At 38.5% G+C, this 26027-nt stretch overlaps 1 protein-coding gene across 4 annotated transcripts in view; it reads left to right on the top strand.

Annotated features, from left to right (window-relative positions):
* ARHGAP40 (Rho GTPase activating protein 40) overlaps positions 1-25405 on the top strand; it is an 80281-nt gene extending 54876 nt beyond the window's left edge. For 3 of the 4 annotated variants that reach the window (XM_060772243.2, XM_060772244.2, XM_060772241.2), the window contains exons 3-15: positions 3784-4004; positions 6210-6282; positions 7925-8085; positions 8201-8366; positions 10249-10340; positions 10468-10545; positions 13594-13753; positions 14858-14940; positions 16223-16429; positions 17737-17877; positions 18793-18953; positions 22168-22223; positions 22959-25405. In XM_060772243.2, the coding sequence (XP_060628226.2) occupies positions 3784-4004; positions 6210-6282; positions 7925-8085; positions 8201-8366; positions 10249-10340; positions 10468-10545; positions 13594-13753; positions 14858-14940; positions 16223-16429; positions 17737-17877; positions 18793-18953; positions 22168-22223; positions 22959-23065 (1706 nt within the window). In that variant the 3' untranslated portion in view covers positions 23066-25405. The remainder of the gene's footprint in view (positions 1-3783; positions 4005-6209; positions 6283-7924; positions 8086-8200; positions 8367-10248; positions 10341-10467; positions 10546-13593; positions 13754-14857; positions 14941-16222; positions 16430-17736; positions 17878-18792; positions 18954-22167; positions 22224-22958) is intronic. The other variant, XM_060772242.2, reaches the window with a different exon arrangement.
* Positions 25406-26027: the final 622 nt, after the last annotated feature.

Below are 26027 nucleotides of genomic sequence, written 5' to 3'. Positions count from 1 at the left end.
ACCCCTATGTGCCTGGAGCTATAAATCACAATTATGTACATCACCTGTACATCACAATTACGATAATATGGAATACCATGTAGAAACAGTCTGTTATTTTCCTTTCTGCAAAAGAGGAATCATAGTCATCTACTTTTAATTGCTGTTAACACCAAGGAGGGTGGTCTGTAATGTTTTCTATACATCATAGAAATATATATTTATACCTTTATCCCTCTAGCCCTCTTGTAGATAGTGACTGAAATCCAAAGGGAAGTATTAATCCCTTTATCTGTGGATTCAGGATGTTTCATCACCTTCTAAAAAGTTCTTATTAGAGGTCCAGTTTCCCTCTAGAGTTGCATTTTACTAAACACCATGGAGTGTTATCAAAGAGGAAAGGTGTTTCAGTGGTGGCCACTAAGTCAGTGGATGGTGAACCCACTCTAGGCTTTAACTCGCTTTAAAAAATATATATTTCCAGGATGCTGAACCTTAATGCAGAGATAAAATTTAAAATATCGGATAGATTATGTGAAACCAGAATATAACATAGAGCAGATTCATCATCTGACTGACATGGAAGATGTTACCCACCTTCCTCCTCCCTCTCTGCAGTATGTACATGCATATATGGAAAGAATTTGTATGCATATACAATTTTCCCTTTGTTCCAACTTTTGGTTTTTATCTCTTTTGTTCATAATCAGAGTAATCCTGTAAAGGTATACTATGTATATGTTATGCTCAGGTGTAAGAAGCTGTATGTTTTTCTTTTGGAACTTTGCAATACAAGTTGTTCTTGACTCTACTAAAATATCTTTAATGTCTTCTTCCCTTTCTCCCCAAAATCTATTTTTTAAAATCTACGTTAAACTACTGTATTATCTTTTTTTATTCCTTCCCCAAGAAGAGTTAGTTAGTAAATGTCAGGATTTGTGGTTCCTCCTCTCTAAGGTATAGTATGTCTGACTAGACATAAGGGAAGGGGAAATGAAAATTGTGACTAGAGACAACTATCTCCACCTGTAGTAAGAGGAACCGAGAAGCAGTAATCTGCTTGTTTGGAATTTTTCTTATTACTTGTGGAAAGTATGTCTCAAAACAAAGCAATGATTATTTAGTAATATGTTTATATACTAAGGTTTTCTGACATGTTTGTGATGGCAAGAGAAGAATGTTACTAAATTCTAAACCATTGTAAAAAGATAATTTAAGGCCACTAGATGGTGCTGTAAATAGTCCATCAGCTCAACCTATGTTTATGTGTATGTGCCTTCAAATTGCCTGTTGACTTATGGCGACCCCATTTCATAGGGTTTTCTTATTTATTTATTTATTTACTATATTTGTATACCGCCTTTCTTAGCCCAGAGGTGACTCAGGGCAGTTCACAATTGACAACAATTTGATGCCTCAACAATTATAAACAATTAAAACAACCATAAAATACTGTTAAAACATATAGCATAAAATATATAAAATATATAAAAAACCATACAAAGCCATAAAACATTGTCATGAGCATCTCCTTAGTAATGGAATATTCAGATGTGGTTTTGGAGATTGCTAAATATTCCAAACAGCAAGTGGGGATTTTACAGGAGCAGTAATAAATGTGGAAATGAAGTCTAGCTAAAGTAACTTGACTGTGGAAAATAAATGTAATCTAACGATTAAAAGGTGTCATGTTGCCAGGGGTCTGACGTTATTTCCGGCAGAGGTCAATCAAACAAACACCTGGTTTGTGCTAAACAATTTAATTAAAACAGCACTTACTTTCTGACTGTTTCAATAGTGCAAAACATAAAACATAAAGATAGTAATCAGCCACAGAGTGCTGATAGCAAAAACTGATAGCAAATGCTACACCGTAGTCAAAGGGTCCAGTCCAGTGGTCAAATGCCGCGAGTTCAATAAACAAAGTTCAGGGATCAAGTGTCTATACCGTAGTCAAAAGCTAGTCCAGAGGTTCAAAGTTCCAAGATTACAGGAGACAGGTCAGGATACTCAAAAACCAACAAACCTGGGGGAAAACCAACAGCATCTACTACCAAAATAAAACAAATACTTTTCTCCCAAAGATCAGTCCCCAGGATAGCTCCTTAAATCCAGTAACACCCAGCTGCAACCTATCCCCTGCATGCCTCCACCCTTGATTGCTTTTACCTGTAACCTGTTACTTACAAACTACTCAGCCCTTTAGAACCAAGACTTACACTAACCCTTCCATCACCAACTGCCAGGTCTGCCACCACCAACCACCATCAACTATGGGACATGATGCATGACACATTAGTTCCAGCAGAAGTAAAATTTGAATGTCTTACTTGCAAATTATGTAATGTCACAGAAAACAAGCTGTCATGCTAGGTTAAAAGAAGGGTCTCGTCACTCAAGGATTCTGTTCTAATATCAAACAACCAGATACTTGGGTGAAATACCAAAGCAGAACTTCTAATCCATAGTTCTCACTAGTTTTATATACACTAATCGCTTGTATTCAGAAGCCTTCTGCCTCCAAACCATGGCTTCTGCTCTCAGTGACTAGTGGCCATCTGTGAATTTGTTCAGTTTCCTGGTAAAGCTTTTCAAATCGGTGGCTGTCACAACTTCTGGCAGTGAATTCTGTTCTGTGTGAAGACATAATTCCTTTTTGTCCCATATCTGCCATTGTTCATTTTATATGAATGATTCTTATTTATTATTTATTTACTTCATTTATATACTGCTTTTCTCAATCCTATGGGGGACTCAAGAGCGGTGTACATTGTAAGTCTAGGCAAACATTCAATGTCTCAATTACACACACAGTTAAACATATATTAAAATCATTAAACAAAAACTTAAAACACAATTTAAAACCATTAACCATGTTAAAACATGAATCCAAAACACATTTGATTCACATTTAATGAGGAAGGGAAAATAACTTCTCCAATCATCTATTTTCTGCAGAATGCTATACAGGCATCCTCACTTTTCCACAGCTTGTTTTTTGAAGTTTTGCTATTTCAAAAGATCAAAATTGTAATCACATACCACTCTCTACCTCTGGTCTGTGGTTTTGACCAATGCTTCAACCCCCCCCCCCCCAGTGTGTTTTTAGTTTACTTTCACATTGGGCTTATTTCTCAGCCTATTTTCCACCACCCAGTGTTCAGTCTTGCATTTGCATGCTAATAAAAGACCGAGTTCTGCTTTTCAACCATTTCCACTCTTGGATAGTGCACTGCTCTCCAGACCTTCAAATAAGTGGGAAATACCTATAATACATACTCTCTTCACTTTCCCCAATCACCCCAGATTCCTCAGAGATTAAAAAAAAAATCTAATTTACGAGTCTACCAGTATTCTCTCTTGCATTAAAATCTTCTCTCGCCATGCAACTACATTTCTTTACAGTTCCTGTGCAGTATTGGTTGTGCATTCTGATCTCCTGCTGTTACAAATGCTACCAATGGCAATGGCTTTATATCTGTAAACCTTCCAACCCTATAGTTTTTAAGGGAACCCTGCAAGACAGTGGCTATCAACCAGTGGGTCCCCCCAGTGTTTTGACCTACAACTCCCAGAAATCCCAGCCAGTTTACCACCTTTTAGGATTTCTGGGAGTTGAAGGCCAAAACATGTGGTGACCCACAGGTTGAGAACCACTGCTGTAAGACATGTCTTGCTGAGATAAGGATGGATACATTTTTAAACATTGTATTGTCCTGCATGTGATCCTTGCTGTGGTTGACAGATGACATCCTGCCCCTTGACATTTTTGGTCTTTTTGTCTCCTTATTTCCTGCCTCTTAGAAGGGGAAGCTGAAGCCGAATGGCTGCAAGATGCAGGGCTCTCAGACTTGATTGGAGACTGTGCTGAGGAAAATGGCAACATCGTTTTGCTTTCTACTTTGACGAAGACTCAGGCTGCGGCTGTGCAACGACGGCTGGATACTTATACTCGTTCCCGAAGGAAGAAGAACAAGCAGCCAGTCCGGGATGTCAGAGACATTTTTGGTGTCGTTGGTTCTGGGGTGTGTTACTTTATTTATTGTAGTTTGCAGCACTTCCTTGCCTCTGATTCCAGAATTGCCTATGTTATTATATATATATATATATATATATATATATATATATATACACACACACACACACACACACACACACACACACACACACACGGTTGAATTCTGTTTCCAAATATCTGGGTTTGTCTAGTCTCACCATGGGCATACTGTTCTCTTTTCCTAATATTTCCTTCCCTGAAATATTATAATTAAATGTTTTCAACAATTCAATTTAGTAGATCTTGGGGTTTCTAGAAATCTGAAACAATTTGAAAGCACACAATAATAAAGCATTTAGCAGCTATCTAGGATTCTTAAAATATTAATATTAAAGATAGAATTGTTGCATTAAATTAAGTAATTGTATAGGAGCCCCCAGTGGCATGATGGGTTAAACCCTTCTGCTGGCAGGACTGAAGACCGACAGAGCATGGATGAACTCCCTCTGTCAGCTCCAGCTCTCCATGTGGGGACATGAGAGAAACCTCCCACAAGGATGGTAAAACATCAAAACATCTGGGTGTCCCCTGGGCAATGTCCTTGCAGACTGCCAATTCTCTCATACTAGAAGCAACTTGCAGTTTCTCAAGTAGATTTTGACATGAAAAAAAGTATAATTCTTGTGAGTTAAAAGGTCCTCTTTTGTTCCTTTCCCTTTTCATTCAGTGTTATGTTGACACACCCAAACTGAAATAGCTGCTTAAAAAAGTGCCCCCTCACTTGCAGCTGAAATCAATTAACCCCTCACTTACTTGATTCATTGACAGTTAATTAACTAACTAATTAATTAAGTTTGCAGCCCTGATATCTAGTATTTTAACGGTATTCCATGGAACTGATGATTTAAATGTAAAACACTATGACCTCCCCGCTCCCTTATCAATGGGACTGGTATCCACAGTTTCACTTATCCACATCCAACAAAATCGGTTATCTCTAGGCATTTTCCAGATCCTCCAGTGCATTCTTAGGTCAGAAGTCTTTAATTTCAATAGTTTGCTATTACCTATGCCTCTGCATATCCTTGTGAGGTTTGAATACATATTCCTCATGGATGAAAAGGTTATACTGCAATTGTTGCCATATAAACAATAGCTTATTCTTCAGCTATGATTAGTAAACAGTTAAATTGTTTCTGTCTTAATGAAATGCATGTAGTAGTTTCCTTATTTCTAGGTTTGGTTTACTTTTCTAGCTTTGCACCCCACCTTAAGCACTTTCCCCACTGGAAAAAATAAACAACAACTATTTTTAGCCTTTGAAACAACCTGATGGTCTAGCTGAGTACTTTTTTGCCCTTTCACACGCCCAGATTGTTCAGTGACTCTGTACTGCATTTTGGGAGGCCATAGCATACCTTCTGTGTGCTGACCCATAGTAGCTTTGTTACTGAGATGTTTGCAGGTCTTGTTCAGAGAAATGAAAAGGTAGAAAAGCAGAAAAGTCTGAATCCAATTGTTCTGCTTAACTTACACTAGCACCAATTTACTACTTGCTCTTTGATCTGTGTTCGCCATGAAAACATTTTAATTTGAACTGGAGCTTAGCAAAACACCTTAATTCATGAGTCAAGCACTAGAACAGATACATCCAACATGAGAACACCCACTCACATGCAGAGTGTCTTTTTGGTTAGTCTGGAAATTTGAGTTTCCCACGGTTACTCAGTAGATTGGCTGAGCAGGAAATCAGATATTGGTCTTCCAAAATTGGTCTTCAAAGCACGCCACCATACTGGCTCTCTTGCACATACAATTGAGCATATATAAATGCATATGCTTACATGCCAACAATATGTATATATCAACATACATATCAATAATAGAAGATGCTTGGTTGGAATGTGGCACCAACAAGAAGGGAGAGCTTGGAATAGATTGGAATTTGATCATTTATTTTGGACAATAGATACCTTTTGGGAAACACCATCTTTCCTTTCTCTTGCTGTTCTTTTTGTATTGGATTATACCTCTTGGGTGTCTAGGACACTGGTGGTAATCATGCAACCATATAAATACTATAGAAATGCAAGAACCAGTATTCCTCACCATGAACTAGATCTGATGTGAGTTGCAGTCCAGCAAACTTTTTGCATGACTCCCATCCCTAGTCTAGGATTTAATTGGTTTTTGAAGAGGCTTCTTCACTTGTGTTTTCTGTCTTGTATTCTAGACGGAACCTGAAATGGAGTCACAGATGGATCGATTACACTGCAAATCAGCATCATCAAATGGCATTCAGAAATGTAAGAAGGAATAATTATTGTTATGAATAAACAGAGTAAATAAGTTTTAAAGTTATGGACGCCTAAAACAAAAGGCCTACATCCTACATAGCCATTGATAATTTTCTACTGTTAGTGTGAGATGGCTTGTGTCCTTCAGCACTCCACATTGTCAGCAAATTTGCTCCAGAGGATTACCCATACCTACAAAGCAGAGTTTGGTAGTGCATGTATTTTTCAAATATTATCCAAGAGGATATTTTCCCTCATGAGCATATTTATTTATTTATTTATTTATTTATTTATTTATTTATTTAAACTTATATGCCGCCACTTCCTTGGGGCTCGGAGCAGCTTACAAGAATGGCTAAAATCTAACAAAATTTAAAAGCAATTTAAAACAATTTAAAAACAGCAATATCAAACATTAAAAGCCTGTTGAAACAGGTATGTCTTATATGCCCTGTGGAAAGTTGGTAAGTCCTGCAAGGTACGGACTTCAGGTGGCAGAGTATTCCAGAGTGATGGTGCCACTGCTGTGAAGGCTCTGCGTCTGGTTGCTGTTAGACGCAAGGTCTTGACACTGGGGACTTCCAATAGATCTTGGTCCTCAGAACGGAGGGATCTCTGGGGTTGGGAGGGGGTGAGGCGGTCCCTCAGATACATCGGAGGGATCTCTGGGGTTGGTAGGGGGTGAGGCGGCCCCTCAGATACAGATACATATGTTGAATGCACATATGTATCTGTATCTGACAGGGGTGTTTCTAAGACCACACTTTGAACTTAAATATATTTTAAGTTTAGAAAAATGAGGATTATTTATACATTTTGAATTATAATGGATGTTTTCTACTAATGTTCATGCTTTTCATCAAGAGCTAATGTTTTTAATCAATATACTGAATACAGATTAGCACTGAATTAAAATTAGTTAGAATAGACACACTTGTGTAGGCGTCTTTTTGTCACTCTGTAAAAAGCCCACTTGTCTAAAGTCCTTGTCATATACATTTTTTGTGAATTGTGACATAAGTTTGCAAGGAAAAAAACATAAAGTAGAAACTCAACTGTCTCAATAGATCAAACAAAATTTGTTTCTTATGTAAAGGTATGCAAACAGAATGTATTGATTGGTGTAAAACAAATCACTGGGTTTAAATCCACTAACTAATCCTGGTTAGATCAGATTTATCAAATCAGTTGAATTTGCATGAATGTTGATTTTCATGGTTTCATTGATTTTATGGTCTATTGTACTTGGGCCTTGGACATTATTTCCACTGTTGTGTGTAACACTTCAATAAGACATAGATTGGAAATGTGAAAGGACAGTTTAAATCATTGCTGGTTATAAACTAGGTTATAAAACCACTTGATTCTGACAGCAGTGAACACTCTGCTCATTCAGGTTATAAAACCCAGGCTCAATGCTTTGCTTCATAATGTTCTAGGAGACTGAAATAATTAACCTAAAGTAGAATTAGACCAATGTTTACATTAATGTAGGTTCTTAAAATACTCTGTGGTCCATGATCTCCTGGGTGAGGTGAATGTCATAATGGACATGTATTTTAGCTTTTACAGCATCATTGTTTTTGGATTTACTTTGCTTTGCAATGTTTATGTACAACATAAAGGTTTTTCCTATCTGAACACTTCTTAGCAGATACAAAGGGGATTCAAGAATTTTCCTCACCCCTGAGAGGTTCTGTGAGAGAGGAATTATTCAACACTGAAATTGCTTATTCAGAGCAAGCTGCCATCTTGCTCAAAGGATCCTTCCCAAGGGACTCCAGGAGGATCAAGGATGACCTTTGTTTCCCCGTAAGTATTTATTGTTTCTTGGGGAACCCCTGTAAGTATTAACACTGATATAATCATTCCTCTTGATTGTACATTGCTCCCTTCAACTCTTGCTTTTTGTCCTTTTTTGGCTCAGAAAATTAAGATCCCCAAGGGCAGACTGGGAATGACCAGGATTGGAGATTTATCTCAACAGGACATGAAGAAGATCCCCACTCTGGCACTCATTGAGCTGACTGCTCTTTGCGATGTCCTTGGCTTAGAGCTGAAGAGAAACAAGTCGTTAAAGCGGAAGGCGGCAGGTAGATTTGCTTTCTACTCTCTATTAAACAAGAATTATGCATCCTTTGGTTCTTGTTATTGATGAATATCAGTAAAGTGGGATAATAGATGGTTTGCTAGATCTGAAAGTGAAAGGAACCATCTCCAAACCAATATGTCTATATCTCCTCTCTTGGATTGCATTTGTGGTCATTCTGATATGTACACAAGGGATGTGGAATCTTTGGTTTGCAGCACATTTGGGTCCCTTTTGAGGTGTTTTCTCTTTGGCAGGAGGAACTGACATCACCCAAGCCCCATTCAATGCTCTAGTTACTACAAGCATATAAATTATGCCTATTCTGTCATTCCTCTTTCCTTCCTCTCTTTCTTTTGCTCTTCCCTATCCCACTTACACTCTGTCTCTTTAACCCATCTTTCCTTGAGACCAGGCCCATAGCCAGGAGTTTGTTTCGGGGGGGGGGGGGGCTGAGTGTGAGTGAAAGAGGGTCTACCCTAGCAAACCTTTTGTATCGTTACCCCAATACCCCCATGCATATGTGATATATTGAGCATGGTGATCAGATCATTATATGAATAAACATAACAGTTTAAATAATGTACCAGTAAGGCCTTCTCGCAGACCACCATCAGAATTTCGGGGGGGGGGGGGGGGGGGGCTGAAGCCAAGCCCCACCCGGCTACATGCCTGCTTGAGACAATCAAACTTGGAAAGGTGGATCCTGTTTATATGACTAGGACCAGCTAGGCAGATAAAGTGATAAGTGTTTTAGGGAGTGTTGTTATTGTTATAGCACCAAAGGATGAGCCATCATGTCTTCCTTTCCACTGAGACTATTTGGCTTATGTACAATTTTTGCCAGTCATTCTCTTCCCCCACTATATCTTTACTACTGTATGTAGGTGATAGTTAATTTTGAATGGATGTGGCAGAGAGAAAAATAGTTCATGAGATGCCTTCATCCCCACCCACCAAAGGCATGCTGTACACCCATGATCAATTAACCTTGTGGAGGTGTGGCATTCTAAAGAGGGAAAGGTTGTCCAACCCAATGTAAGGTCTTTGTATCCAGAGCTGTGTCTCTATCAAACAGAAGCCTAGTGCAGGCTGCCACTAGGTTGCACACCTTGTATACAAGCTGTGCTGCATTCTCGGATAAAATCATAAATTCATAGAACTGGAAAGAGACCACAGGGTCCATCCAATCCAACTCCATTCTGTGATGGAGTACTCCCAACACAAAGTACTCCCAACAAATAGCCACCCAAACTCTGTTCCAAAACATCCAAATTAAGAGACTCCACTATACTCAGAAGGATTACATACCAGTGTTAAACAGTTCTAACCATCAGGGAGAGTTTCTTAATGTTTATGTAGAATTTCCTTTTCCTGTAATTTCTATAATACTTAATAGTAGGAAATTACTACTCTAGAGAAGTTCACTCACTGACACACTTTCAAGTTGTAATCAGATGTTTGAATGTATTGTGATCATCAAGCGGATCGTAGCCCAATGATCTCCAGGATTTGGAAAATATACTGCTTTTGGGCAAGAGCTCCCTAAATGCCCTAGCCAGGGATGATGCTGACTGTGACCTTTTGTAGCTTCTGGAGATTTTTCATATGTAGGGAGATTGTGCTATATAATGCTTTGGAAATTCATCCCAACTACTGGCATCACAATATTAAACATGTTATTTTTAGCAAAATATTCAACTACTTCAGAATTACCTGCCCTTTGCTATTTCTTACCAATTTGTCCTTTTAATGATTTCCATGACATTTCTTTCTAAATTTGTGCTGATCATTTGGATAAATTCTGTATTTCTTTCTAAATTTGTGCTGATCATTTGGATAAATTATGTATTTATGGACACTATCATGTATATTCTCTGTTGCAGAGCACAAGCTTTTTGGTGTCCCCCTTGGAACTTTGTTAGAAAATGATCAAAAGCTCCTACCGAATACCAGAGTTCCACTGATTCTGCAAGCGGCAAGTTTATTTTGCATTACCTTTCCTTCTTGTTTTTGTTGCTGAATCCATGTCTATTCAGTGCTTTGTTTTGCTACTGAATAGTTGGTACTTTTTAATGATCATGTTCTTCCATTTTGCTTCATAGTTGCTGTCCTGTTTGGAAAAGAAAGGCCTGGACACAGAGGGAATCCTTAGAGTCTCAGGATCACAGTCCCGCATTAAGGTAAAGCATAGCACTTTTCAGTTTCCTGATGAAACCTAAAGTTCTTTGAACCCTTTAGCAGCAGTCATTCAGGAGGAGATTTTTGATAAACAATTTTCTTGCAAGTGCAGTTGACTTTTACTACTCTCCCTTCTCTTTGCAGACATAGAGACATAGTGATGCTGTATGCTCTGTCCTGGAGTTTGGAATGATTTTGGAAAGGGCTGCACACACCCCAATACCAAATAATTAAATAAAATAAATTAAGACTTTTTAAATCCCTTATGTTTTCTAGGGATATTTTAGGCCTAAGAGATGCCTTTTTAAAACTATCAGTAAGTGAGCAGTAGTCAGTTCTTATTTACTTGTTCTTTTGGAAGAAGGGAAGGAAGCATAGCAAAAGTGAGGCACATGCCCCAGTAGGCATTTGGAAGCAAAATATGTCTTTGAAAAAAAAATACTAAGGACCACCAAAACAAATCTACAGCTCACAGACCACTCTTTGTCCATAGCTATTCTAGACTAAGGGTGAAGCATCTCTTTCAGTCATAGGCGGATTTCAGTTTCAGAGGAGTTCTTGGGTGGGGTCAAATGCACAATGACAGTTCCAAGAATAATAGTGTATTTTAGCTTAAATCTCTTCTTGCAAATAAAGCAGTGGAAAAGGCATCTAAACCTTTGTAGAATAAGAAAACACTTGCACCTCATTTAAGAAACTGCCAAAATAATATTATGGGGCAAAAGAGTTGAGGGCCAAATTCAGCTCAAGGATTTGAGTTCCTTCACATTCTTGTTATAGACAAAGATGACTATGGGATACAGTTCAGTGTCTGGTGGACCACCTGCTACCTTCTGGTTATTGGGATTCTTTGTCTATGATAGTAGATGTGTACTTTTAGTTAAATTTTGAAAGGAAATAAAGCTCATACTAATAGCTGAGTTCCATTTTAACACCAATCACACACACACACATACACACACACACATACAGTCTTGTATTTGTTTTAGTTTGGAAGCTGCCTTGAGTGCTAATTCTAGAGGAAAAGGGTATAAATATTTTCTTTTGTTTTTTAAAACATTTTTAAAATGTATTTATAAGCATAATAAATAGATATACCACACACAGTACTGTGTGTAAGACAACCCTCTTACCCATATCCTACACAAAGTTGGCCCCAATTCCACTCACCTGTGCACCCACCACCTTGACTTCCATCTCTAGTCACTGTGGTGCCTATGGCAGTTCTTATTTATTAGAAGGAGAGTGAAAGAAGTGAATTGTATACAGTCTCGAGAGGAATTTATGGCTAAGCAAGTTAGAAGGGTAAATAAGAATATTTATTTTTGTTGTTAATGATGACATAATACCAAGCCCTGTGAATAAAAGGCCACAGTACCATTGAATGTAAAGATTAGATTGGGATTGTCATAAAAAGGAAGCTGGGAAGCACCTTGAAAACCAGGTTGATTGGTGGGATGATTGACTGAGTCTCCATTATTAAGTCTTCTTGCCTTTAGCTGTTCCTTATGTCTGCAGTTGAATTCTATTCCCGTTGTTTGACTAAGTGTGCCCAAAACACCTAATCCTTCTTAAGAAGAAGGTATTGCTCATTTCCCCTGTCTAAAGAAAGTGCTAGCTGTGACAGAGAACTTAACAATGTTTCCATCACCAATTGGACTGCTGCAATTCAGTTATCTCAAAGTAATAAATGCAATATATGAGCAAGAATATGAAGTTGTGTAGTGCCACTCTCGCTGTTTTGTGTGTTGCATCGCCCTGATCCATTACCTCTATCTTTCGCTATCAAACTGGATGGCTAATGCCCTACTTCAACAGAGGATATGCTTCACAAGCTTCTGTAACAGGAATTCTTAAAATCCCTTTATGTAGATATTTCCACATTCAAAAATGTAACATGGTGCCTCCTCCTGTAACTTACATTGCTTGCAGAAAATTCAACAACAGCTATGATGAAAAGAGCTCCTTTCAAAGCATAACTGTGTTCATGGACAAACCAGAAGGGGGCAGCAGTAAGCAAAAGAAAACTGGAGTTAGAACAGGCATGGGTAAACTCTGACCTTCCAGGTGTTTTGGACTCAACTGGCTGTTAGGAGTTGTGGGACTTGAAGTCCAAAACACCTGGAAGGCTAGAGTTTACCCATGCCTGAGTTAAAAGATGCAAGAATATTTCCAAATCGTTTCTATTTCCATGTTGCCCACCTATCCCCTGGCAATTATAGAACAGGGAGCTGAGGATTCAGTAAGGAAATTCCAGGGCTGGGGGTGTGAACCTATTTTAACCCCTGTGCTGTCATGGCAGACAATTTGTTTTCAATTAGAAGACGCTATTCTGAAATGACTGGAAACATACATACCATTTCATTATTTTTATACTGTATTCTCAATTTGCTTCTGACATGATAAAGCTGATTTTTGCCTAGTTTGAGTGATATTTGGATGGTTAAATCATAAGCTGCCATTTAAGAAGTGGTGATTAACTTTTCAGTGATGTATTTTTTTATTCCCATAAAAATATTTTTAGAGGGGACCGGGACATGCCATAAGCTTTAGAGATTTAAAAAAAGGAGTTGTGAGGCTCCATGCAGGCTACACATACCATTGCTATAGGAAAATTCTGGCTTACTTTTCTTAAGATAATGCTTCTTTTATAAGGACACACTATTTTTCCCAGGTATTGAATTGGTGATTGGTTGTTAGTCACCTAGTACAACTCTCAGTTCCTATATTAGCAAATTACAGAAGCAGTAGTGGGAGAACACTGGAGGTGTGACCATTGGAAATCAACAATATCTGCACAGCCCAGTTGCCAAGTAACACATCATGACTGTGGCAAAGTAATTGCAGGAGAAAAGTCTCATTTGGAAGTACTCTGCTCTCCTGATTACATCTGCAATTGTTTCACCAAACGTAAATGACAAATGAAATAGCAGAAGACGTTCTGTGGAAAAGCTGGTCTCATTTCTCTTGTTTGTTTCAATGTTAAATGTAATTATCTATGGTTTTCCATTGCTGAGATGGGTCTCTCTCTCTCTCCTTTTTTCCTTCAGAGTCTGGAACGAAAACTGGAAAGTGAATTCTATACAGGCTTCTTCCAGTGGGACAATGTCCATCAGAATGATGTGTCTGGCTTGCTCAAGAGGTTCATCCGGGAACTCCCTTCTCCCCTGCTGACAGCAGAATACTTGCCTGCCTTTGCAGCTGTGCAAAGTAAGCCCTTGGTCAAAAAGGCAATTGTTTTGTCACTAGTTTCTGTTGGGTCCATTAGAAGCAGCATATACTTATTTAAATTGAGTTATTTAAAACATTTATATTCCGCCCTTCTCACCCCGAAGGGGACTCAGAGCGGAGCACAGCATATACATGGCAAACATTCAATGCACAGATTCACAATACAATATATAATATTAAAAAACATTTATCAAAATATTAAAATACACCATTTAAAACCCTCCTAGTCATCCGCGTCAAATCTAATTGGCCTGGTCAATTGCCACTTTATTGTCTCTGCGATGGTTCATAAGGGGAGATGCGTTCGGACAGGTAATTTGGGCTGGGGCCATTTAGGGCTTTATAGGCCAAAGCCAGCATTTTGAATTGTGCCCGGTAGCAAACTGGCAGCCAGTGGAGCTGCCGTAACATGGGAGTTGTATGCTCCCTATATGCCACCCCAGTTATTAACCTGGCTGCCTCTCGTTGGACTATTTGAAGCTTCTGAGCAATCTTCAAAGGCAACCCCATGTAGAGTGTGTTGCAGTAGTCTACCCTAGATGTAACAAGATCGTGGACCATTATGGCCAAGTCTGACTTTCCAAGGTACGGGCGCAGCTGGCGCACAAGTTTTAATTGTGTGAACGCTCCCTTGGCCACCGTTGCAACCTGGGATTCCAGGCTCAGTGATGAAAACCAGGAGAACTCCCAAGCTGCGAACCTTTGCCTTCAAGGGGAGTGTAACCCTATCCAGCACAGATTGCAACCCTATACCCTGTCCGGCCTTGCGACTGACCAGGAGGACCATCAGGATTCCACATTTGCAAGTTTTATTTTTGCAGATTTAATTGTTATGGATTTGATGCAAATGTTCTCTTTTGAATCTCTATGTCCTCTAGTGTTACTCTATGGTCAACTTCTACCCCCCTCCCTCTCTCTCTATATATATTTAAAACTTTAGACACATAGGTATTCAGACTATAAGGGAGGGAGCAAGTGTCAAAGGGCCCAATCCATTTTCACTTTCAGATTAAACGGAACTTACTTGGGTTTTCTTCTCTATAGTTATTCAACTTTGGATGTGTTTTCTTTTCTCCACTATAGATATCCCAGACCTGAAACAAAGACTACAAGCTCTCAATCTGCTCATATTGATTTTGCCGGAACCAAATCGAAACACATTGAAGGTATTGTGACCACTTTTTAAGGTCTCAGTTGTCAGTACAGTGGTGCCATGTAGGTAGTTGAGCTGGACAAGAGTTTCAATCTGCAACTTCGAAAAGCTCCAGGCCAGCATTACCAGTCCTTAAAACCAGGGTTTCCAGTCTTTTATACTGCTCATTCTTGTGACAAGATGTGTCAACATGTCATGACAGTGTGTTGGGAATTCATGAACACCCACAAGATTTCTTGCTCAAGAACAAGACAGGTAGTCCATTTGGGGTGGAGTGATTGAGATTCCTGTAATTTGCACAAAATACGTTAATGTATAGTAAATGTTGTCCCCCCCCCCTTTGTGTGTGTGTGTGTGTGTGTGTGTGTGTGTGTGTGTGAAGCAAAGTAAATAGAGAGCAAGTACAGAAGGACTGGCTGATTTATTAAAAAGGATGCTAAAGCTCATTTGATACATCTGTCATAGCTTAGCTATATAATTTGCACAAAATTGTTCTCCCAGATGGGAAATCTGTTTCAAGACTGAAGAAAAAATCCCTGCAGGTGAAGAAGGATTTGTGGGTTTTTATTCTTGCATAAGATAATAACACTAGCAAAGATTTTCATCTTTTGGAGAGAGCTTCCACATGTTGCAAAAGCTTTTCAGATCTCATCACTCTCCAACGGAGGAAAGTGTCAGAACTGATTATGGATGGAGGAGGGCTGAGCATGTTCTCCTCCTCACATGCTGATTCCACATGCTTTTAAAGAGCAACTGAATTAGGGTTCTTAGAGACTGCAGTACTGTAATGGTAGTAAGCTTTCAAGGTGCAAAACTGCTACATTGTATGAACAGTAGTAATGTTAAGCAGACAACATTGTAAGCTCATGAAGTTGTGCAATTTGCTAGAACAGCGGTTCTCTACCTGTGGGTCCCCAGATGTTTTGGCCTTCAACTCCTAGAAATTCTAACAGCTGGTAAACTGGCTGGGATTTCTGGGAGTTGTAGGCCAAAATACCTGGGCCCCCTCAGGCTGAGAATCACTGTGCTAGAACAAAAAGGGTTGTTTGTAAATATGCAGAAAGTGATGTTATATCTCACTGCATCTAAATAATGTGTTGGAGTTGTGTGGCCTGTTACATGTCTTTGGACTGTTGTAATCCAACAGTATATGGAGTACTATATTATTCCTACTCCTGATATCAAATTAAAGCTGATTACCCTTTTTGCTTTTTTCACATACAGCTTTTCTCCAGTAATGGGAATAATTCTCCTCTCTGTGTCTGTCTGTCTCTGTCTCTTTCTTTTTCTCTCAGGCTCTGCTGGAGTTTCTGAGGCTGGTGGTTACCAGGGAAAGAAAAAACAAGATGAATCTCTGGAATGTTTCCACAGTCATTGCACCCAATCTCTTCATGCACAAAGGCTTGCCAAACAAGATTCCAGAAGGGAAGGAAAAACAGCTGGCTGAGGGTGCGGCTGACATTGTGCGAATGATGATCCACTACCAGGATTTGCTTTGGACTGTAAGTTGGGTCCTGTTTCCACAGACATTCATAAAGTGCCATAAATGCACGGGGTTGTATCTATTTGTTGTATTCCAGAGGAGACACGTGGAAGTGAATGAGATATAACTTGACTAATATAAGTTCCATTGAGTTCAGTGAATATTTTCTGACTAATCTAGAGATGTAAAGGTCTGTTTTAATGGAAAGCGGGGGGGGGGGGGGGGGTGCTATAAGTTGATCATAGATTTACACCAAAGTACATAAAAATGTCTAGAGAGTGCATTTGTACAGTTGCACTGGAGGACCTGGTGAGAACATATTAATAAAAAATTCAAATATTCAAATCTGTAAAATATAACCCATATTCAACATTCAGATCCAATGTGCATTGTGCAGTTAGTGGGTGCTGTCATTTTCTTGAGATAAATATACAGAGTATGCTGATAGCTTACACAGTACTATGACTTCATGAGACTGGTTTTGTCCAAAATTTGTATTTTCTGTTTTTACTTTTCGCTACCTCACTGGTGGCAAAAGCTAAAATCCATGCATTTGGGCAGCACAGAGCACAACAGTCAATAGTTTGCGCTTTAATAGATGATATGTTTTGCATATCCAATTTTTTATAATTTAAAATTCCATACATCTGTTATGTACTACAGTTGTGTATGCTTACTTTTGGGTGAAGCATTTTATTTTCCTAAGCAGTAAAAATATGTTTTAATGTACTAGTCAAATAAATCCTATGTATGTTTATGTTTTCATAAAATATCTCGTTTCCCACAAAACCCTCTTGGGAACTCTTGCCCAATAAATTTGGAATTTCCAGAAATTTTGCATATTTGATCCAACTCAGTCTTTCTGTGGAAACTTAAGATGCCACTTTTTTGCCAATTACTGGTTGAGTATCTCTTATCCAAAATGTTTGGGACCAGTAGCTTTTGGATTTTCAATTTTGAAACACCCTATATTTGCATATACATACATAATTAAATATCTTGGAGATGAGGCCCAAGTCTAAACAAGAAATTTATTTATGTTTCACCTATACATATACACATCACATGAAGATACTTTAATGCAATATTTTAAAATAATTTTGTGCATGAAACAAAGTTTATCTACACTGAACCATCAGAGATGCCATTATCTCAGGTGCCATTGTCTTACAATTTTGTGTTTTGGAATATTTCGGATCTTGGAATTCCAGATAAAAAAGACTCAACTTGTACTGGTCCACTAAAGGGACTTGCTTGGGTTTAAAATTGGCCTGCTTTTCCTTTCTTTTTCCTAGATCTATATCTTTCTCTCCCTCTTTCTTTTAGGTTCCATCTTTCTTGGTAGCTCAAGTGAGAAAACTGAATGAGAGCAGCAGTAGGAAGTATCAATTCTACGACAAAAGGATCAAAAACTTGTTAAAGAAGATCCATGCAGATAAAGAAAAGACAGAAAAGAACCATGGTGAAGTGAGTGAAATCCTCCATGCAGTCCCATTGCATTGCTGTCTCACTCAGGGGATGGGTCTATAATTGCAATCTCTGTTAGACATGAAAAAAGAACGGGAAAAACTGTCCATTCTAGTTGTTCTGAATTTTAGCACATTTGTATCACATACCAGGGAAAGTTTTCAGTAAGCAACTACTTTTTAGCTGGTTTAATGTCATGTAAGGATTTATTTCTTGGCATTCACATGCGCACCCATAAATGGAAATTGTGAGGACAGAATCATGTTATAGCTCACTAGTAAAGGACTGTAGTGACACCAATTTCCCAATGTTTCCAGTCTGCTGTGTCTCTAGATTCTCATTTCTAGCGGCCCCTTGAAATATTTTGAGCTGCATGTTCCCACTCTGAACTTCAGCCCTTAAGTTAAAGGTGCTGGAAGAATATCAGTACTGATTTATCGTATATGACATATTTATATTGATAGTGTATGGATTCTTTACTGTTTACTCATAAAGCTGTGTAATTAATACAAATGATTTTTAAAAAGAAATTCCTGATATTTTGCTTTGAAATAATGGCAGGTGTTTTGTTGTGTTTTCTGCGACAATTCGTACTTGAAATATAGAATTTTCTTTTGTGTGAACACAAGGGGGTGCTCACAGCTATGCTGTTTCTACTCCATTCTACTCCAGTACTGCCAACTCCTATGGTTATATGATGGAATTGGTTATAATATTTATGGCTTTGCATCAGTTCTGTCATTTGCCATCACTGCCTGATATGGTGGCCATTGTACATGCATAACAGAAACACAAATCACTGACCTTTTCAAATAGAGTTCTTGATTATTTCTGTATTGCCTTGAAGTTTGTGCATGTATTTGGATTTTCTTACCCAAATCTTTTCTTTTTCTTGTTACCTCATCTGTCTTTCAGCCATCTAAAATAGTAAAAGTCCAGACCCCTTTGCTTCTAAAGGATTCTCTAGAAGTTCACCTAACCAATGGAATCAAGGCTGCTGATGTGTTGAGGCAGTTCCAGAAGAATATCTGTCAGAACGGCTGGAATATTGTCAACACGGTCCATCTTATAAAAAGGTAATGCTCCCTCTCTTTTCTGAAGTCATCAATGGATATAGCTTGGGGAAACATTTAATTTTTTGGAATGAGTAACATTCAACAGAAGCTGTTTTCACATGGTACTTCAGATCACTATTCATGTCTGGAGAAGGAATAGTTAGGGTTGCTAGATCAAAACCTTGGTTCAGGCCAATGACTGTGATCGAGGGATGTCACATCAGACAAGCCTGGATGGGGTCACCAAGGGTGAGATGGTTGCATAGCATGTGCCAATCAAATAAATACATTAAAAAGAAGTTATACATGTGCATTCGTATTTGTGTGTGTGTATTGGGTATAATATATGACAGCATACTAGTACTGTACTAAGTTTACCTGAATGGAGACAGGTCCTGTGCCTTTAATGGTTGTGAGGAAGAAGGAATTTCAGCAAGTGTTGCTCATTATCAGGTTGTGTTCCCTGCTGAAGTTCCCTCTCACAACCACTAAAGGCACAAAAGCCCTCTACACGTTGCCATCTGGAAATCATAATTGCATACTAGAAACAACACAGAAGGCTCATGCTAACTAAGGAAAATACATTTGGGAGTCAGATGTTTAATTTAACCAGAGACTGGCTTTAGAGTTACAACTTAGAAGAGTAGAAGAAAGAAAGGAATGAATTGGAAAAAGGGAGTAAACCTGCCAAAGGCTCAGAGATTTTTCGGCAGATGAAAACATATTCATAAAATGTAAGGACAGCAGAATCAACATTAGATTTCCCGCCTGTGTTCCCTTGCAATTTAACTTCTTAATCTGGTGTCTGATGAAAACGTAGCCTTCTGTAAATCAAATATAAATGTTGATTCTTGTGACTGCTGATATGTTAAGGTATTTTGTGTCTATGGCAACCAAAGACAAGTCTCACCTTGAGGTAGAAAGAATGGGGTAGATTGCCATAAAATGGTATTCTGGAAAAATTTGTGGGTTTTGTTGTTGTTGTTGTTGAACTTTTTCAGATAGGAGATTTTAAAGATGACCGAAAATGAACATAAAACAATAGTGTGAGAAATGTCTTTCCTGAAATCATTTTGGAGTCTTGGCCTCAATGTGCAGAGTGTGTGTATGTGTGTGAGCTAGAAATGAAAATTGCATTTGTGAGAGAGGAGAGGAATTAGAACAGGTTTGGAAAAGAAAGATAACTGCCTGTAACCAGAAGAAAGTTCTCTACTAGCTAGTATGGTATTGGAAGCAAATACTTCTTTGTATTGAAAAAAGACCCCTCCTTTCCCACAAAAGTAAATACTACATATATTGGGGAAAATAATATTCCTGAAAACATTAGCAGGGAGAGGAAGTGGTTAAATTATCTCTCTAGACTGCTCTGATTCCCCCCCCCCCCTTTGTGCAATTTGCATTTTTAAGCACCTGCATGTTAAAATGTGTTTTGTCAGGTGTAGCTTAGCCCTCAAAGTATTCATTCTGCTCTACACAGTGATTGCCTGCTGAACTTTACAACCATTGCATGGCTGTGACCTTAAAGTGATTAAGGTTCATATAAACTGTTTTGCGTCATGGTCCAATGAATTATCTGAATGCATGCAATTCATTTACTGAAATGAAGCTGATGTGGTCCTTAAAGGAGAAACCACTTGGGAGCCATTTTTAAATATCTCTGAGCTCTCCAAAGGAGGCATGGATGTAAGTGCGCAATAAACACCAACCACAGTCACAGTTTGACGATGACAGGTTACGACCTGAAACCAAGACTGACTTATAAAAGCTTCTTAGGTAATTCATGCATCTGTCAGCAAGTTCCATAGGCCTTGAGAGTTTCTGGCTTTTCTCCCCCAGTAAGTGACATGGACATCTGAATAACAGGAAGTTAAAGAGGAAGAAGGGGGACCCTAGTGTGACATGATGGATTTCAGGCATTAGCACTTAATGCTCTATTAACAACAGCCATTTTCACCTGGGACTGCTGCAGTTTTTTTCTTCACACCTTCAAGCATCTCCAGAATTGCTGTTGAAGCAAGCCTAGTGTTGTTGATAGGCATTGATTTTTTAGCCTTTTTTATTTCTGTCATGAGAGAGTAGCTCTTTTTACAAGGATTGGAGTGTATGTGAAAGTATTTGCACAAGCTACCCAGACTGTAATAGTCATCCAGTCTCCACAGGGTACCCTGAGAATTATCATTTTTTCAAGACTTTTCTGAGTAGGGATCTGCGAAACTATGGTGTAGAAGATGGGTACAGTCAGTCATCTCCGTATATCTCTGTATAGTGACTTTATGAAAGTTTCTTGAAAGACCATTTGCTACAGTTTTATTGAGTTCCATCACTCCTCTTTTTCCATGGATTCAATATACCGTATTTTCCAGTGTATAAGATGATTGGATGTATAAGACGACCTCCAACTTTTCCAGTTAAAATATAGAGTTTGGCATATACTCACCATATAAGACTACCCCTCTTCCAACGCACACAAAATATTTTTTTAAAAAAACCCATCAGATTTGATTTAAATATGGTAATTTTCCTATTACTGTACCTCTTTTTCTGCCTCTCAGATCTTGCACATGCGTGCCTGTGCTCCTTCACTGCAGTCCTCAGGAGCAAGATCTGAGAGGCAGAGAAAGATGTATGGCAATAGGATACAAAGGTGGGCCAGATGGGTGAAAGAGGTGTGTTTTTCTGGGCATAGTGCAGCTCTGTCTCTTTTTTCCTCCCTTCACTTACACCTTCCCGGTGAGGCATACCCTCACCTCATCATTGGGACTGCGTTAAGACACTTCTTTCGAGAAATTTTGGTGAGTGGATTTTCTTCTACCGTACTTGTACAGCACTGCCCTTTCTGTTTTCATATGGTCGCTACATATGGCAGGGAAGCAGCCACAACCTTTTTTGAGTTCCCCTCACCATATGCGGCAACCGCAGATTCACCAGTCCAGCTCAGAGGTTTCAGCACCCGCCCTATAAGACAACACCAGGAGTATAAGAGGACCCCCTGACTTTTGAGAAGATTTTCCTCGGTTAAATGGAATCTTATACACCAGAAAATACAGTAGTTTTACAGTTTTAGCTGTCTCTGCTGGTGCCTCACCCAATTACAACTACCATGGTTTAATAGCATTGGGCTAGGGCAGTTAAAGTGGAATCAAACTGCATTAATTCTTTAGTGTAGATGCAGTCCATGAATGTCTTAGTGTCAGGATTGCTTGTTAACCATGTTATATTTCATTTTGCTTTGCAGTAATGGTTCGGTAGATTCAGTGAACCTGCTACTTTATGAAGTTGGTGGCAACATAAGTAAGTGAATTTGTAATACTGAACATTTATTCTCAACGGTGGGGAGTGTAAGGTCAAGTGGGTGAATAGCTGAGATTGCGTAGTTGAAAGCAGAAACTGTTGGAAGAATGATTCAGCTAGGAAGCAGTGGGTGTAGAAACCAATGTGGAGGTTGCTGAGCATTTACATGCCATCACAGTGCTGTCTTGATTTAAGAAAGTCTTTCTCTTGTTTCATTGACATTGAAACAGAATCTGGCCATCAGGCAATAACTCTGGCAATAAGATTAGTTTGTAGAAATGTGTCCCACATAGAAGAGTAGAAGTACAAATTTGGAAAATTCAATAAAATTCAAAAGGTATGGGAAGAAACCTAAATCCAACATCATGATAGCAGGCAAGACTCTCTACTCATTTGCAGTTCTGAAGACTCAAAGACTTGCTCTTTAATTTCTCAATACTCTGAAGTAGGCTTTGAAAATATTTAGGGATGGTGCGGGAAACAATAATTCTTTTCTGCTCCTGCTGATGGGAGCAATTATTTAGCAGAGCAGTTCCGTTGGATACCAACTATATTACTGTGTACCTTGTAGTTTTTGTAAGTAATGAAATGATTCAGGTGCATCTTTATATAAATAATTAGGATAATGTGGGTAAGAGTGATGAGATGGATTGTGCATGCTGCCTATCTAGATACAAAACAGATAGTTTTATCACTTTTCCAACTTCATTAAAAATATATTTTCCTTTCTAACAGGTGAGCATTGCCTGGACCCAGACACATACCTCTTAGACTTGTACCATGTAAATCCTCATGCAGAATGGATTATAAGGCCAAACCCATCTTTTCCAAGAATGTTCTAGGAAGATTGCTCATAGGAAAACCCAACTAACTTGTTAAATAAATTGTCAGGAGATGGGATTTTCAAGTATAATCTGTGTTTCGGTATTTTATTAATGAGTGAACAAACAATGGAAGAAGAAACAGTTTGTTTTCAATATTCCTATGGACAAATTAACCAGTGGGAGTTCCACAGAATATATATATATGACTATTAATGAGAGTTGCCAGAAGACGAAATACTAAAAGAAAGAACAATTTCTGTCAAACTGGTGAGCTTTCATTCATTTATTGAAGATGCCTAAATTCTTCACACTGGAAGGAGGTGAATCCAGAATTGCGATTTGCTGCAGTTGAACAACTTTATAAAAGGAAGCAACAGATTTGGATTAAAACTTCTTGGACGGATAGCGTGTTTTTTATTATTATTATTTCTAGAAAACACAACTGATAAATTACTCAGAGTGTCAGGAGAATAAGAAGAAAACCATAATGGGAGTTTCTACCTTTAAATATCACAGTCTAATCAGACTAGTGGTGAGATATTATCTATGCACAAGTGTATGCATTGAATGTCTTCGGTGAAGCATTCTAACATTATAGTCCAATATATAAATTGTTTTTGTAAGCATGCAGAGTTTTTCTGTGATCTTTTCAAAAATGTAATGTGCTCTGAGAGCACCTTTCTACTTGGCTACACTAAACCACTTCAGTATTATGCTTTAATTACTATTTTCTAATTTTCAAAGTAGATTTACTATCCCGATGCGGTAGTAATAATTCCCTCCTAGCCAGAAAATTCAACTAAGGACTTATCTTCCTTCTCCATGCTCATACATCAGTTGTTCTGTCAAAGACAATCCTTAAACACCTGAGCCATATAGATTTTTTAAAATTTTCTTGTCTTTATTTTGTTTTTTAATGTTATTGTTTTTTTAAAAAACTGTGTTCGTAGGTATATTTACCAAAAGCCTGTGGAATGTGTGCAGATATTTTTTTGAACAAAATTCTTACCTATACGTGGAGATTCTTGTGATAACCTCTGTTTTTTTTTCTAAAAAAGAAACAAGCTGAAATAGCCATCTAACTTTCAAGAATGCTTTCCTCCCTTTCCACTTGTAATTGGACAGGACCCTTTCTTTCTTGTTTTTGAATTCAGGAACAAATAGAGACATTTAAAAGGGGTGTGTTATTTTGCCTGCTTGCAGACTAGAGCATCTGGGAAGGCTGCACTCCTATGCAAAAAGTCCTCACTATCAAAGATCCCAGCAGAACAAAATATAAACAATTTGTTCAAGTAGATACTACAGGAAGGTTTCATTCATTTTGATATAAAAGGATGTAAAAGAATATATTTGTGTTAACTTGCCATGAATGGATTTTGTAAGGTATCATCTATCTCCTGTGAAACAGACTGTCTAGACCAGGCAAGGGCAAACTTCATCCCTCCATGTGTTTTGGACTTCAACTCTTACAATTCCCAACAGCCTCAGGCCCTTTCATTTCCCTCCTCAGCCGCTTAAGCAGCTGAGGGGAAAAAGGAAGGGGCCTGAGGCTGTTAGGAATTGTGGGAGTTGAAGTCCAAAACACCTGGAGGGACGAAGTTTGCCCAAACCTGGACTAGAAGTTGCAACATGGGGAGCATACACATTTTTCAGGGTTTTTTTTTTTTTTTGCAACCAGTATTCAGAGTAAGGAACCTGTCACACTACATAGTTATCACACTATGGTTCTGTTTTAACTGTGATGGCTGCATCCTATGGAATTCTGGAGTTTGTAGTTTGGCAAGACACTAATGCTTTCTGGCTGATAATTCTAAATGTCTTTGCCTTAACATGCAAATTCCAGGATCCCATAGCAGTCAATGCAGAATCATAGTGTTACTGTTGTGCTGTGTAAAAAGGGCCAAAGCAGCATTGTTTAAAAGTTGTTTTTGTATAATTGGGCCACAGTTTAATAAGAATTAGTAATATCATTATTTTTATTTTCCACTGAGAACATTTAGTTTTGTACTTGAGGCCAATCTGAATGGAAAGCAATAAGACTGAAAAGAAATTGCAGGATTAAACTCTGCAAAAACAGTAACAAAATAATGTGGAGAATCATATTGGGGAAACATACCTTATAAGATATAACAGACTAACATTTGAGGAGTAAACATCTCAACTCTGATTGTAATGTCAATCTTCTTTCAAATGTTTTTGATGTCCTTTATCTCTTGTTGACAGCAGTTAAAGCAGTGAGTCATAAAATGTTCTTTTGTTCTTGTTTTCATATGTGTGTGTTTTAATTATGAATTGTATTAATATTTTAATGCTGTATTTAAAACAGTCAATAAAGAAATGGACATATTTTCAAAACCATTTTTACCCTCTCTCACACACTAAATTTTGTCAGTTGTTTAATTTTTTTACACACACACACACACACAAAACAGTGGGTGGAGGTGACTTGAACTATGAAACAAGAAGGAAGAAAACATGGTTACTGGGGGACACCTGTTCAAACTCACAACCATTGACTTGTGGGGTCCTGCAGGGTTCTATACTGTCTCCCATGGTGTTTAACATTTACATGAAGCCACTGGGAGAGATCAGAGTTTTGGGGTTAGATGTCATCTGTACACAGATTATGTTCAGCTCTATCACTCCTTTCCATTTGTTACTAAGGAGGCTGTGCAGGTCCTGAACTGGTGCTTGGCTGCTGTGTTGGTCTGGATGAGGGCAAACAAATTGAAACTGAATCCAGACAAGGCAGAGGTACTCATGGCCAATTGAAAGGCCGAACAGGGCATAGGGTTACAGCCTGTGTTGGATGGGGTTACACTCCCCCTGAAAATGCAGGTTCGCAGATTGGGAGTGATCCTGGATTCATCGTTGAGCCTGGAACCACAGGTCTCGGTGGTGGGCGGGATAGCTTTTGCACAATTAAAACTTGTGTACCAGCTGCGGCCGTACATTTGGGAAATCTGACTTGGCCACAGTG

The sequence above is a fragment of the Anolis sagrei genome, chromosome 4 (genome assembly GCF_037176765.1).
Source record: "Anolis sagrei isolate rAnoSag1 chromosome 4, rAnoSag1.mat, whole genome shotgun sequence".
NCBI lineage: Eukaryota > Metazoa > Chordata > Lepidosauria > Squamata > Dactyloidae > Anolis > Anolis sagrei.
Note: the sequence above shows the minus strand (reverse complement) of the source record. Positions and strands in the feature narration are given on the sequence as shown.